This window comes from Cydia amplana, chromosome 8 (genome assembly GCF_948474715.1).
Source record: "Cydia amplana chromosome 8, ilCydAmpl1.1, whole genome shotgun sequence".
NCBI classification, from domain to species: Eukaryota; Metazoa; Arthropoda; class Insecta; order Lepidoptera; family Tortricidae; genus Cydia; species Cydia amplana.
In genome coordinates this window covers 19,363,625-19,380,001 of record NC_086076.1, presented here as the reverse complement: position 1 = coordinate 19,380,001, position 16,377 = coordinate 19,363,625, and the positions used below count along the sequence as shown (strand labels likewise).

Below are 16,377 nucleotides of genomic sequence, written 5' to 3'. Positions count from 1 at the left end.
TATATAATTATATCAAATGACTAGAATTTATATAACAAAATAAACAAAAAATGACCCCCCCTCCTCTTTATCTCCGAAACTACTGGGGCTAAAATTTTGAAAAATACACAAAATCAGGAAAATTCAGGAAAACCTATAAGAAATGAGCAGTCAAGCGTGAGTCGGACTTAATGTACGGAAGCCTTGGAACGCGAGTCCGACACGCACTTGGCCGATTTTTTATTTATATTTATCTATATATATAAATGCAAGTGTCCTGACTGACTGACTGATTCATCAACGCAGAGCCGAAACTACAAAAGCTAGAAAGTTGAAATTTGCACACTAGGTTGCATTTATAAAGTGTACAAGAGATAAGAAGCGATTTTGAAAAATTCAACCCCTAAGGGGGTTAAAAAGGGGATGAAATGTTGTATGGGGTACAAGTTTTATTTTAAGCTAGGAATTTGAAACTTTGTAAAAATGTATTATATTAAAAAACAAGAAAACTAATTTCAGCGTTTTTGAAAATTCATCCCACAAGGTGGTGAAAAAGGGGTTGAAAGTTTGTATGGAGATCAATAGTTATTTGTACAACAAGAGATCAAAGTTTGATATTTCTTCGAGTGCTTATTTTGAGTCCCGTGCAAGCGAAAGATTCTATAATAGATTCACGAGCGCAGCGAGTGAATCTAATTTAGAATCTTGAGCGTAGTAAGGGACTCAAAAGCGCACGAGATGTAAATAACTTTGATCTCGTGTAGTACACAACATTTTTCACCTCAGCAGTGAGAACATATTAGAGAACCCGAAAAATGTATTCCTTCTTCATCACTTACCTCTATTCACTCATATTTTCTTAAGATATACCAACAATTAAATTTTCACCTCAGCAGCTCGAACAAGGGTACTTTGCTACTTAAAAGCAGTGAGCAAAATCGCATTTTGCTCACTGAGTGAGCAAAATCACATTTTGCTCATTTTGTCTCACTCAGTGAGCAAAATGCGATTTTGCTCACTGTTTTTAAGTAGCAAAGTACCCTTGTTCGAGCTGCTGAGGTGAAAATATTTTTGTGAGTGTGGGACTTGAAACTTTGTATATGGGGATATTATTATAAGACAAGAAAAGTAATTTCAGTGTTTTTGAAAATTCATCCCCTAACAGGGTTAAAAAGGGGTTGAAAGATTGAATCCATTACAAATGCTTTGAAACTTCTTAGAAAGGCATAATAGCCGATTACAAAATAAAGTAATTGCGACATTTTTGGAAATTCAACCCCTAAGGGGGTTAAAAAGGGGATGAAAGTTCGTCTTAGGGTGCAAATTTCAGTTTAAGCTAGGAACTTGAAACTTTTCAAATAGATATTAAATTTAAATACAAGAAAACTAATTTCAACGTTTTTGAAAATTCATCCCCTAAGGTGGTGAAAAAAGGGTTGAAAGTTTGTATGGATATCAAACATTTTTTCGAGCGCTGGACTGGAATCTTTGTATTTGGGGATATTATTAAAAGACAGGAAAAGTAATTTCAGCGTTTTGTAAAATTCATCCCCTAACAGGGTTAAAAAGAGGTTGAAAGTTTGTATGTGATCCAAATTTTATTTTAAGCTAGGTACTTGAAAGTTCATAAAAATATATATTATTAAAATACAAGAAAACTGATATGTGCGTTTTTGAAAATTCATCCCGTAAGGTGGTAAAAAAGGGGTTGAAAGTTTGTATGGATATCAAACATTTTTTCGAACGCGGGACTTGAATCTTTGTATTTGGGGATATTATTAAAAGACAGGAAAAGTTATTTCAGCGTTTTGTAAAATTCATCCCCTAACAGGGTTAAAAAGGGGTTGAAAGTTTGAATCCATAACAAATGCTTTGAAACTTCTTAGAAAGGCATAATAGCCGATTACAAAATAAAGTAATTGCAACGTTTTTGGAAATTCAAATCCCTAAGGGATTTAAAAAGGGGATGGAAGTTCGTCTTGGGGTGCAAATTTTATTTTAAGGTAGGAACTTGAAAATTTGCAAAAAGATATTAAATTTAAACACAAGAAAACTAATTTCAGTGTTTTTGAAAATTCATCCCCTAAGGTGACGAAAAAGGGGTTAAAAGTTTGTATGGATATCAAAAATTTTTTCGAGTGCGGGACTTGAATCTTTGTATTTGGGGATATTATTAGAAGATCATACAAGTAATTTCAGCGTTTTGTAAAATTCATCCCCTAACAGGTTTAAAAAGGGGTTGAAAGTTTGTACAGGGTACAAATTTTATTTTAAGCTAGGAACTTGAAACTTCATAAAAAGGTATTATTTTAAAACTGAAAAAAAAAATTCAGCGTTTTTGAAATTTTTTATCTCAAGGTGGTGAAAAAGGGGTTGAAAGTTTGTATGGAGTTCAAACATTTTTGTGAGAACGGGCTTAAATCTTTGCACAGAGGCATATTATTAGAATACAAGAAAAGTAATTTCAGCGTTTTTAAAAATTCATCCCCTAAAATGGTTAAAAAGGGGTTGAAAGTTTATATAGGGTTCAAATTTTATTTACTTCAAACTTCGTAAATAGGTAGTTAGGTAGTAGGTCTTATTAAATTGAGGACATGAAAATCTTCTAAGGGGGTTGAGAGGGATTATGTCGAGAACAATTTTATTTAGTTAGGGGCTAGAAACTTCGTAGGTTGTGAAAGACAAGTCTCATGCGTTGTATAATATTAATAATTAACAAATGATTAACCGTCCTACTGCAATATTTTGCTTCATAATGTTCTAAGCTAATGTAGAATATATAACCACCAATATACAAATCCACGCGTACGAAGTCGCGGGCAACAGCTAGTATAGAATAATTGTATCAGATATCGGCATATGTTAGCCTACAGCCATGTTTAACTTTAAATTAATCTGTTATTTACTCAACTTATTGCTCGAAAAAAATTACGTGATTTTTCCGAAACCCCCTTTCTCCCTCACGTGAGATTTAGTAAGATTCGGCTTGACCCCCTGCCCCCCTGATCCCCTAACATAATTAATGGACGCCCCCATTTTGAAATCCTGTACCGCCTTCACACACGCCCTCTTCTTCATCTCACTTGTAACAAAAAGCGGCCAAGTGCGAGCCGGACTCGCCCATGAAGGCTTTTGCGCGTTGTGTACATTTTGCTTTTTGTACATTTTGCGGCAGAGGGTTCCGTAGCAGCAAGTAACATAATAAAATTGCGGTTTACGATTTATGACGTATTAAAAAAACTACTACTATCTCATTCAAACCAATTTTCGGTGGAAGTTTGCATGGTAATGTACATCATATATTTTTTTTTTAGTTTTATTATTCTCTTATTTTAGAAGTTACCAGGGGGGGGGGGGGGACAGACATATTTTACCACTTTGGAAGTGTCTCTCGCGCAAACTATTCAGTTTAGAAAAAAATGAATTAGAAACCTCAATATCATTTTTGAAGACCTATGCATAGAAAATCCAAAAAAATCCTTATTCAAAAAAAAATTTTTGAGTTTCAGTTCTAAGTATGGGGAAACCCCAAAATTGATTGTAAGTGCGAGAAGGTGAGAGAGACCTATGCGTCTCCATGAAGACAAAACTTTTAATTACTAGGTACCTAATTACTGCTAAAGTTCTACAGCAAGGTGAACCTGTGATAGTCGATTTAGACTTTCGCGCGAGCCACGAGACGCGAGTCCACCGTTTACACTCGCGTTCGGCTTGTAGTAGTAGTAGTAGTAGTAGTAAACACTTTATTGCACAAAACAAGTACATAACACAGAGATAATCCAGTAAATGTGTACAAAGGCGAACTTATCCCGTTAAGGGATCTCTTCCAGCTAACCTTTAAGTAACTGAGAGATACATTATGAAATGGTAGTCAAACTAAGATAAACTGTACATGACGGCGAGACTTAAAAGAAGTAGCTAACCCTAGAAACATAACTAAATACGATGCGATGCATTAGGTGCAAAGGCATATACATGTATAAATATACGAAACAATTATATATCCATAAAAATATTAATACATACATTTAAATAAATATATATATATATTTAAATACCTACAAATATACTAATATATATAACCGCACAATCCTACCTACGTGTCGTTCAATTGACATTAATATTATTGCCATAACCTCTTTAATTTTGCCTTCAGCGACGCTACAGACTGACACTGCCTCAGCGGAGATGGCAACGCGTTCCATAGCCTCACAGAGTGTATCGTGAATGATTTATTGTAGGACCGGTGTTTGTGGGGAGGAATAGCGAGCTTGTCATTCGGTTATAAACCTTATGCCGTGCCGTTAGTGTTTAAATTATATTAGCTCGACGAGCTTGCGAGCCACGAGACGAGCCGCGAGCCCACCGCTTACACTCGCGTCTCGTGGCGCGGCTCGCGGCTCGTCTCGTGGCTCGCGCGAGAGTCTAAATAGTCGATGACATTTCCTCAATGATTTGCTTTAGGAGCGCATTTCAGTCTTAAATGTTATGATCTTGATTTTATATTGATCTAAGAACTCGCACTTTTGGTCTCGAAATTTAGGGAGGGTTGGTTAAAATGCGAAGAATGATTAGATTAGATTCATTTATTTCTCATGGAAAATGTAGGTACCTACATTATATTTTACATGTCAAAATAAAATGCATTCACAAAAAGATCGTCGCAACACAATATCAATAATAATAATTAAATAATCGAATCGATGGCGAATGTATGAGAATTATAAGAGCGGAAATCAAGGGGCTGGTGGGCGGCACCACTTTTCAGCCTAGCAACATCGGGTTTCTTGAAGCCTGGGAGCCCTATTACAATAAACAAGTCACTGCGGTCTAAGTAATGAGTTGTCGTATAGTCGCCATCAGATATATCGGAGCGGCCAAGGCGCTCACAAATATCTGAACACGCCTTTATTGTCAGGTTGTTAGAGTGGGTAACCTACATTAACAGTAACTGTCGAGAACATGTGCCTTTACATCGGTGCAAGATTCACTAAGACTAATATCAGATCAAAATCGTATTTTTACATTTCCAACTAACCACCTAGTTAGCGCTGTGCAAACTTCGGGCCGTGTTGGCGAGAAATGGCTTCAGTTAATGCTCTCAACTTGTGTTTCGAATGAATGAATGAGAGTTAGCGAGTCGGACGGCTGTCGCGAAACTTTATATGTAGGGTTTGCAATCCGGATCCGGAATGTATGAAATTATCCGGATCTGGATCCGGATCCGCGGATTTTCCCATACATTTCGGATCCGTCGTGCAAACCCTATTCATATGTGAAGAAAATATGTCCATGTTATGTCTTTCGGTCATGCGATATTTGAGTAAGTAACAGAGTATTTTAGAACTTTAAAAAATTGTAGTATCGCTTGCAGACGTGTCTGCTTGCTGAAATATAGTTTAGTATGGGTTAGCTGATTGTTACTGGTGATTTCTGAACATATCTTGAGACTCCGGTGCCGTTAATACAACATTCTTACGGTAGATGTCGCTATGGCCTTCATAAGACATGTAAACAAACGGAAGCAATGGAAAAATCGCACACTTCTGGCATAGAGAAAAAAATACATAGAGTGCTCACTCCATACATCAGTTTTAGTACCAAAAAGACTATTAGCATCTAGCATCGAGTAGCGGAACTATCAGTACTGCTACTTGACAATAGATGTCGCCACCGACCGGAAAGTCTTATGCTGTTGAGATAAGACTTTCCGGTCGGTGCTACATCTATTGTCAAGTAGCAGTACTGATAGTTCCGCTACTCGATGCTAGATGTAGACACTGAAATTAATAGTCTGAACTGATGTATGGAGTGAGCACTCTATGTATTTTTTTCTCTATGCTTCTGGTGAGCTTTGGTAGCTCAGCTGGTTAAGAGCAATTGAGCCGGTGTTCCTAAAGGTCTCAAGGTACAAAATAAAAAAAATCCAATACCGGAATCCGGTATTGAGCCTCATAAATTCCGGGATTAGAAAGTTGTAATCATATTAAGGAATCCCTGTATTCATGTCCTACGCTGGATCCTATAACACGTACCTACTCGTAAATCGAAAATCAAAAATTCGTTACCTGCTTTTATCGGACTTGACCATTTGAATAACTTGTAAACAATAGTGAGGCAGCTAAAGAAAATTCGATTTTCGTTTTTCGCGGTAAGGCCTCTGGTCTGAGTAATTGCTCGACTCAGCTCGTCAAGTCTGGAGCGGTCCTCGACTGAAGGCCGGTCCGTTCGGAGCCGTAAACAGTTCTTAATCCTAATGAACTCTTCAAAGCGCCACGGCCCACTTTATAGCTTTATGTAGCCCCAGAATCCAGTTTATTGACACTCAGGCTCAGTCAGTCAGTCAGTTTATTGACGTCACACCTAGCCGCCGTCATACACTCGAAATTAAAGTGTAATTCTATGGAACTTGCTAACTATGTAAACAAAAGTCACTAGTAAATTCATCATTCAGAGACAATTTCAATATGGCGGTTTGTTTACATAGTTAGCAAGTTCTATAGAATGACACTTTACACTCTCGAACCCGCCAGATACCTATACGCACGTGTATGATACTAGTTACCGTCGAAAAGTTAAAGGGCCATATATTGTAACTACTGAATTAAAACGTTGTAAAATACATGTGCGAAAAGGTAATTCGAATTTCCTACTATTCGCACTTGTATCGTAATGTACTATTAACATATGTTCAAAACGTTAAAGTTTTAAATGTTACATATTACCGGAGTCTATTTAATTAGGTACTACTACATGACGCGTCGCGTCTTACTCACGACTCACGATCCTACTTGCAGTCCTGTCATGTAAAAGCGAGAGGCAGTTATAAAATACGGTAATAATATACCAACTTTTACTCGTAATTGTAATAACAAGGGGGAAACTCGTACAAAATTTACCTGTATGGTCGTGTACGTACGCCTACCTTTACCAATTAAGTTTGGAGCTTTATTTCGGCTTGTAAGCTTGGGAAGTTAACAATTTGTTAACAATTAACCCTTTCACAAAATCAACACGCAAGAACAGCGGGGAACAAATCATTCAACTTTTGACAGCTGGTAATTAGAACCGTACCTGCAACATTATTCGTTTGAAACTCAAACGAACTCACAGATGTAGTGCATAATTATATTAATTATTTTCCATCGTATTTTCACGGATTGTCTTGCTATTTCATAAGGGTAATGAGAGCCATAATTTAGAATCTTGCTGGATATGATTTTTACCATAACTAAATCAGCCAGCCTATTATGGATAGCTTTATCCATCTTTATCCACGTGATAAAAAAACTGTCACTGTTTAACACCGTGGGAAAGAAAGTGACGGACACCGTTTTATCACGCTGTCACGTAGACAAGAACGACCATCATATCCGTACAGCAAAACCTTACTCTGCTAATAAAGATAAATCTTTAGATCCTTCAGATCTTTAGATAGATCTTTAGATAAATCCTAGGCTTCCATTACCCGCTTACCTCAATTTTGATAAATAATTACATAAATATTTTAATCAGCTTTCTATCAGAATCGATTGAATGGCACTTGATAGATGATTAATTTGTGTATGCAATTAATACAAACTTGTTCAACAATATCATATTTCCATGCTTATCTCGTGGCTGACAATTTGAACTTTTTTATAAGCACGGAACGTAAAACAAACAACCGTCTCCTGCGACTCAATGCTGCACACCAACGAGTCGGCCGCGTTACACGAACATTCCCGAAGGTCGAAGAACACGCCCGAGTGGTTACTCGTGCGCCAATAGGGGTAGTTTTCGGTAAAATACCATCGCTCTCATTACCCGATGGCTCTCATTACCCCCCGTTCCCCTACCTATCTTAATTCATCGCCATTCACTATTAATTGCTAAGCATTAGGTACTCCTATTTCTGGAAAAATAGTAGTAATAGTACATAAGTAATAACTAATAACAGTGACTATCGGTACCCTTTCAAACGCGCTATTATAATTCTCAATTAGTTAATTTATATTTTAACCTTTTCTTACAAATACCTACGTAAGTCAAAATGACAGATAGACAAACGATTATAAGCTAATTGAGGCGCGTTTATTAATAAAGGGGTTATTCACGATAAATGAAACTTAGGGTTGTATAATTTTTATGGTTTATTTAATTATAAAAATCTTAAAGACTGCTTTATAATTAAATTCTTATCAAATAAGTACATAATTATATGATAGATAGATAGATAGATAGATAAACCATTTATTAGCTTGCCACAATACACACATTGACAGAAAAAACAGAAACAATATATAACAATATCAAACTAAAACTAAAATCAGGAACAAGATGTATCAATAAATGTGCTGTGTGCGTTGCAGCAAAACAAAAGGGTTCTGGCTCAGTAATACGCTCCACTCTTTCGGGTGAAGCACTGATAATTCTGCTAGAACCCAGATCACGGACAGATTATCGAGTAAAAATTAATAATACAAAAATACAAAAATATTTAGAAACTTGCCTATTAAATAATAATTAGCTACGGATTGTGTAAAAGTGTGGTGCCTGTTAGTGTATATGTAGTATGATATCAGACGGGGGATAGAAAACGGCCTACAATAACATAAAGTATTGTACACATAGGTACAGACTAGATCCGGTAATCTGCAACCAAATACCCGTGCGGAATTCCTATATTTTGTTTATTTAAAAGGTATATTTTAAAATGAAACTTAAACGATTGTTTTGTTTTAAGACATCTTAATGGTGGAGGGATATTATTCCAGCACTTGGTTGCGAGATACCGGAAGCAGCCTGTAAAAGCGACAGTTTTGTGTGGGTGTGTTTCTAAAAGACAACGCCTGGTGGATCTAGCACCATGTCGTCTGTGGAATGAAGAAACGTGTATTTTCGAATATAAATATTCCGGTTTTTTGTCGTTCAGGACACTAATCAAAAGACTTGCAAGGTGTAGGTGTCTGCGAGATGTCATATTAAGTATTGAAGCCTTATTTAGATGCGGTGTAATGTGACTCCTAGGCGGGACTGAATAACAAAAACGGTAACGGGCATTCTGAACTCGCTGTATAAGACGACGAGTTTTGTCTTGTAGACGTGGCCCATACACTATGTCCCCGTAATTTAGTTTGGAGAGAACTAGTGATTCGCATAGAGTCTTACGTACTTCCTCACTTAAGAGGTTTCGAATTTGGTATAAGACTTTCAGGCGAAAAAAACACGACTTGACGAACTCTCTCACATGTTTTTCGAACCGCAACTGGCTGTCGATCACATATATGGTACAAATAAGTACTATTTTGATTAAGTTAATGAGATATACGTAGATAGGTAGGCTGTTTGGACATTTTAAAATGGTTTGTACAGAATACACATGCATTTTGGTTACATCAAATTGAAAATACAACAGTTAGGGGAAACTGGGGAGGGTTGATCACCCCTTTTGTTTTTAGCATACATTTTCTTAACTATTTGTAGTATTGAAAAACTTTATAGACCATACGATTCAGAATTTATCTCTTCATTAATAGTTTGAATTAGAACAGATTTGTGCAATAAATTAGACCATTATTTAATGAAAACCCATACTGTTGACTTTTACCATGTGTCCCCTATGTAAGGGAGACTTGTTTACCCCTGGTCGGGAGCCTTGATCCTAGGGGGATCAAGTGACCCTGGTTCTTGGGACACATGGTAAACAGATTTTTACCATGTCTCCCCATACCAGATTCTCATTGATTATATAACTCGGATCGCTATTAGCAATGCATCTATAATTTGTAAAATACACAGCAAACATATATATATTGCATCTTCCATGCTTTGAAGTTGTATTTCCGGTAATCAGATGTCTAAGCCGAAGGGATCAAGTCTTCCAGATTTGGGGACACTTGGTAAAAAGATTTTAAGCGGCAATGTCATATTTCGAGGGTAGTAGCTACATTAATTTATTCACTTTATCTACAGAAAATTAATATATGAAGATATCAAACACATATTAATCCATAATCTTATACTTTTAAAAAACAATGTAATCGTATTATCCATAAAACAACATAAAATAGGGAATCAATTTTTGAACAAAAAAAAAGTTAAAAAAAAAACAAAAATCTAAGTTATTAACATAAAATTTCTTATAACAAGCTAAATTTTTTAAAGTTACATATTATGAAGGTATTTTTAGCGTCAGATACCTACAGCAATTTTATTTTTTTTACCCATCTCTGGTCGTTATTGTTTACTATAATAAATAAGTTTAGAAATTTACTGCTCACGTTTCGAGGACGGTGTTTGAGCTGCATAATCCTAAAATCCTTTCTATGGACCGTCGGTTCTATAGTACATAAGGTCGGAAAGCCATTGAAATAGCATTTCATGCATAAAAACAAATATCGCCGGTTGAAAACCAAATATCGTTATAAGTGTTGTTTGTCGACCGAGTAACATCCCCTGTGTGTAAAACGTTTAACTTGATAAACAAGACCAAGTGCGGGTAGTTCGTAAAATGTTGATGTCAACTTTAGTTAGTCTTTTCAAAGGCCACGGGGATAATTCCGTTTTCGGAGTTCGGAGTCGGTTGTATAATTAAAAACTGAATTATACGCCATTAAATCCCGTTTTAAAAAACAATAGTGAGTCAAAAACCTTGAAAGTTTAAATCAGTGTTTCTCTGGTCGTACTTTTGCGGCATGATTTACTAAAGAAAAGAAAATATTTATGATAGCTCTATGAATCATTTTGTAAGTAAATTTATTACAATGTATACTTGATCGCTTTGTGGGTGACATGATCCCGGAATCATATCTCCCCTGAAGAAAAAGACAAAGTCTCCCCATACATAGTAAGATTATAAAACGTGCCGTACTCGAAACGTGTGTTCGCGTATATCAATGTAATCCAAGTTAATCATCACTTCAATAAACAACAAATAAAATAAGCACACTCACTAACATCATTTCCATCTCATATTATAAAATAAATCCAGTTAAAGCTTACCGAAAATTGAATATAGTACGCAGAAAATCTTTCACCGTCCGCCATTTTTGAACCACTGACTTTTCCGATACAGTGCCATGACAGAACGTGAAGTTAGGAACGAATGAATGAGTGTTACCAGTGCAAATTTTTTTATCTCGATTGGTTTGATTAAAAATGAAGTTTACCAAGTGTCCCCTAGGGATCGACCCTCCCCACCCTCACCTATATATACCGACAAAAGTATAAGAAAAGTAGTACGGTCAGCATCAAAAGTAGTCGATCAGTTACAATCAATGTTCAAGTCCTTAGGGACCTCATGATATTTTCACTGTGACAAGGTACAGTCACCTGCAATCATAATTATGTTACACAACAAAGGCCTCAAAAATATCTGACATTATTTGTAGAGCTCTAAGAACGTGTCACATAGGCATTTTTGCGGCCTTCGAAGAGTAACATATATTATTGCAGGTCACTGTACGTGATAGCACTGAAATCAAATTCCTTGCCCGTACACATAGAAACGTGTTCGGCAGTTGACATAGGTATTTACAGTGACTTAATGTATATGATACAATGACTAGAATTAGTACTAAGGGTTTAAACTTACAAATTATTGGTCCAATAATTCGGATAGTGTTAGTAGGTAGGTATATGTAAGCCTGGATTACTGTGAGAACCTGGTGTCGCAAACACGCACTTTACCACAAAACACAACGCTATCTTGAGAGATGAACGGCCATACTATTTTATTTTATACAGAAATTGAATTTAGTACCTAAATAATGAGAATTTATATAACTCAAAGAAATCTTGTATGGAATAAAAACTGTTCTTTTGCCACACGTTTGAAGCGTAGGTATTTATGTAGGTATGACGATACCGTCGAAATCTATAGATTTATGTTTTCTGTGAGTGTTCCCCCTTGTTTTAATCGCGGTACACTTCAGGCAGTATACCGTACAACTTTGCATACACGTGCTGCGAAGTTAAAATTGAAAGGAATTTCAATTTAAGCCATCGCGGTTGATTACATCTTTGCCCCAGAACTAACCATGTTTACCTAGAGTTTGCTTGAAAAGAAATTGGCAAAGTTCTTTATTGTAAAACATGGTCAGATAAGATGCAGTTGGGCCATTTTTAGTGTATGGATAGCGGAGTAAAAGAAATCCTAAATTAAGTTTTGGAATAAAAAAAGTTTTTTTTTGTATAAACATTTTGGTAAACACTATGCTTAAAGGTGCAACCGCTAAATGCATAGAAGACCTTAGTAGTATAGAGTAAGAAGACAAAAAAAAGCTTGGCTTGAATAAATTCTTATATAAAGTACATATAAGTATATTTTATTATTTATATATATTTTATTACTACGTACATAGGTAGGTACGTACTTAGACTAATAAAATACGCTCGTTTTCAATGAACACTTTGCCTCGCTTAAATACAACCTCATATTTACATTTTTTACAATAAGTACTTATTTATTCGTAATTCGTTAAACATTCCTTGTATAATGTAGTATGACCATCTTGGCTAGGCCTAGCCATGCGTGCCGTTGCAGCATCTAGGCGAACAGCGTGCTCGGTGCGCCACGTGCAAACCGTGCCCTTAAAGGTCTTAATTTAATTGTACATTCGTTGTCAGTGCTTACAGTTCTTAACAAACAGATCCCTGGCGACACGTCCTCGCACAGCTCTGGTGAAAACGCAGCCTTAAGCGGGGTAACACGTGCGAACCGTGCTTTAACACATTCATTGCCACCCATCCAAACAAGACATCGGCGCCAGGCTACAAAAGTTTCTTCATATAAAGCTGTAGTACCACGATCCCGACTATCGGGTCGTCCGGCCTGGGAACGAAATCATGAAATACCCGATAGTCGGGTTTTCGGCACTGAATGTGTTATTTAAAGGTCTTAGTTGTACATTAGTTGTCAGCGCTTAAGGTCGAGCTTCGCGTGCCGCTGCAGCATCTCTGCGGAGAGCGCGTGCGGCGCGGCGCGGCGCGAGGAGCGCGTCACGTGCGAGAGCTGCGTGCGCGCGTCCAGCCCGTGCGCGTGCGCGAAGTGCCCATTGTGCCGGAGCGTGTTCATCTGCAACATCATTATGAGGATAATACATGCTTCCATTGGTGAAAGAATACACATTTTTAACAGGGTTTATTGGTGCTTATACAAATAAATTGTTTCTATTTATATTTCTATAGCAATGATTTATAACTCAAGATAGGTTATAGGCGTTCCAAAATTGAAGCGGTTAACTTGTGACAAATTGGACAAGTTGCCTTTAGTCGCGGCTGGACAAGCGAGAAATGTGCACGTGCTAACGAGCTCCCGCACACCGAAAGAGAAAGAGACGACCTTATGTTTAACAACGAGTGTGACAAAGATGGATGTAATATAAAAATAAAAATTAATCAAAAATAACAGATTTCTTCGTAGGCACAGAAATAAATATGGAAGTATTTTTTGTGCTCTTCAAGTATGACTCAGTATGAGTATAACCTATATTATGGTTATATAATATCATTGTTCTATAGGTACACATTCAATATTACAATTTATATTGCCTATTTGTTACTCTGAATTTTCTATATTGCTTTCCTAAATACATATATGTCCTTTTCAGATATATCAATTCACAAGTTGTTGTAGACAAAAAGCAGTTAAGTTGGAGGAGATTAATCGATCATCGCGTTCAAAGCCCCAAGGTAAAGCCTGGCAAGATTCTTATTAATTATGATTTGGCCCTGAAATAGTGTTATAAGTTGTAATTATGTCGCTACAAGCAGCTATATGTAGTATTTTTCGAACTGAAATGGTACGCTGATAGATGTCAATTCAATAGAATTATGCGACATTTGGCATATTTAGGTTAATATCTGGGAGACCGAGAGAAACATACCTATAGAAACTCAAAAATGCGCGTTTTCCCAGAGATAAGACCTAGCTAGATCGATTTTTCGCCCCCGAAAACCCTCATATACTTAGTAAATTTCATAGAAATCGTTGGAGCCGTTTCTGAGATGCCCGAAATATATAGCTATATAAATAAATAAATATAAGTACCTACAAGAATTGCTCGTTTAAAGGTATAAGATAAGATAAGATAAGATACATTGTATGGACATGACACCTGTCAGCGTACCCTTCCAGTTTGAAAAATACTATAAATATATGACAATAATGTGCGTAGGTACATGTACATAGTCAAATAAATTAATGTCAGTACAGGCATAGAGAAATATAGTATAGTATAAGACAAGAGTGCTCACTCCATACATCAGTTCAGACTATTAATTTCAGTGTCTACATCTATCATCGAGTAGCGGAACTATCAGTACTGCTACTTGACAATAGATGTAGCACCGACCGGAAAGTCTTATGCTGTTGAGATAAGACTTTCCGGTCGGTGCTACATCTATTGTCAAGTAGCAGTACTGATAGTTCCGCTACTCGATACTAGATGCTAATAGTCTTTTTGATACTAAAACTGATGTATGGAGTGAGCACTCTATGTATTTTTTTCTCTATGGTACAGGTCATGTCAACGATAGGTGGGACCGGGCCGGAGCCGGGCCGGAGCTTCCGGCGCTTCGTTTTCTATGGAAAGCACCACATTATCACCGATCAGCCGTCATAGAAAATTACATGTCGGAAGCCTCGGCCCGGGCCCGGCCCGGTCTAGCGTGGGTCATCCTTAATTTCAATACATTGTTTATTGAAATGCTACGCAATCCTTCGTCCTTTTCTTGATGTAAATGTTTTATTGTGTTCAAAATATTTTATCTTGACAATATTTTTTGTGGTATTTGTTTATATTTTTTGCTAAAGATTTACTTCTTCTTTACATCGATAACATGACTTTCAACATCTGTTGTCAAAGAGTCTCCTTGCCAATAAAATAAATTAGTATAGTTGGTCGAACTAATTTGTCAGTCAGTAAGAACCAGGAAAACTATAGGTACTCATCCTTATCTTTAGGAATGTACTAGTGTAAGACAAAGATAGTATGATTATCTCTGTCTATGTTTGAAATGAGACAGTTCTATGTCACTTTATATCCGCAACAGCCTCCGCCAGCTAAATAAAATCTTGTCAGGGTCTAAAAGGCACCTTGTATATTCTTCGTCTGACTTTATGCGTAACGAAATCACACTCAATTTTATTCTTGGCGAAACACCAAATACATTTTATTGGCAAAGTCAGATAAGTGGTCGGGATCGATTTAGCATAATAATACGCTCTAAATTCAAAGTCTGAAAAGAACGATCTGTAAACAATTCTAATTCGACTTTTTTGGCAATACAAATTCTTGAACTATTGGACTTATTTGTCTAAGGCCCACTTGCACTATTCCACTAACCCGGGGTTAACCGGTTAAACCTGGAGTAACCATGGTTACCAGTACAATTTGACACTAGGTTAATGGTTTAACCGCTTAACCCCGGGTTAGTGGGATGGTGTAAGTGGGCCTAAATGTCTAATAATAGTCCGTCTAAGCTTTGGATCAACTTGAACAGAACAAGGTGGAGGAACGTCATTAAAAGTCGTGAAAATTCCCGAGCCTTGCCTATTTGTCCCGTCCGTCCTTAAACTAGTTGGAAGGAGGAAAACCGGACAAGTGCGAGTCGGACTCGCCCACCGAGGGTTCCGTACTTTTTAGTAGTACCTATTTGTTGTTATAGCGGCAACAGAAATACATCATCTGTGAAAGCTATCACGGTTCATGAGATACATCTTGGTGACTGACAGACAGACAGAGGAGTCTTAGTAATAGGGTCCCGTTTTTGCCGTTTGGGTGAGAAGCCAAATAAAGAGATTCTTAAAATAGGGAAGAGGTGAAACTTAGAAGGAAGAGGCTTTGAAAACCATTGAGAATAGAAGAGGAAAGATGCCGGGACACCTTTTACGATAGGACGATTTCATTAAGACCATTGTAGAAGGGAAAGTTAGCAAGGGAGAGATGGAAGCCAAGAAAAGCTTACATTTACCAAGTAAAAGAAAGTAAACATCGTGTGGTATAAGAAAGTCAAAGAGGTCGTATCACCCCTTGCCGGGGAACCTCTTAAGGGGTCCACTCACAGAACAAGTTAGAATGGCGATGCGAGCAGGGTACATGTCGCCGCCGGTTTTGAGCAAACGCTCGCATGCTACTCGCCCGCGCTGACCGAAAAACGAAGTAAACATCCCTTTTGCGCCACAATAACCTTCAGATTAAGAAGTCAGACATCAAATCTGTCTAAAAGAGGCGTATCCATTCACCACGCACACAAGGCGCTAGCTAGTTTTTACTACCGTTGCGCGAGTGTTAGTAAATGTGGAGAGGAACGAGCGGCGACACCGGTTCCGATGCTAACTGCGCGCGATAGCCATTCTAACCTCTTTAATATGTTCTGTGGGTCCACTGATGATCAGTCTGCCGGACGATAGCG

At 37.3% G+C, this 16,377-nt stretch overlaps 1 protein-coding gene across 1 annotated transcript in view; it reads right to left on the bottom strand.

The window, feature by feature from the left end:
* Positions 1 to 12,877: 12,877 nt before the first annotated feature.
* LOC134650513 (neuropeptide FF receptor 1-like) overlaps positions 12,878 to 16,377 on the bottom strand; it is a 70,239-nt gene continuing 66,739 nt past the window's right edge. Inside the window, exon 9 of the mRNA XM_063505469.1 lies at positions 12,878 to 13,036. Coding sequence (XP_063361539.1) covers positions 12,878 to 13,036 — 159 coding nt within the window. The remainder of the gene's footprint in view (positions 13,037 to 16,377) is intronic.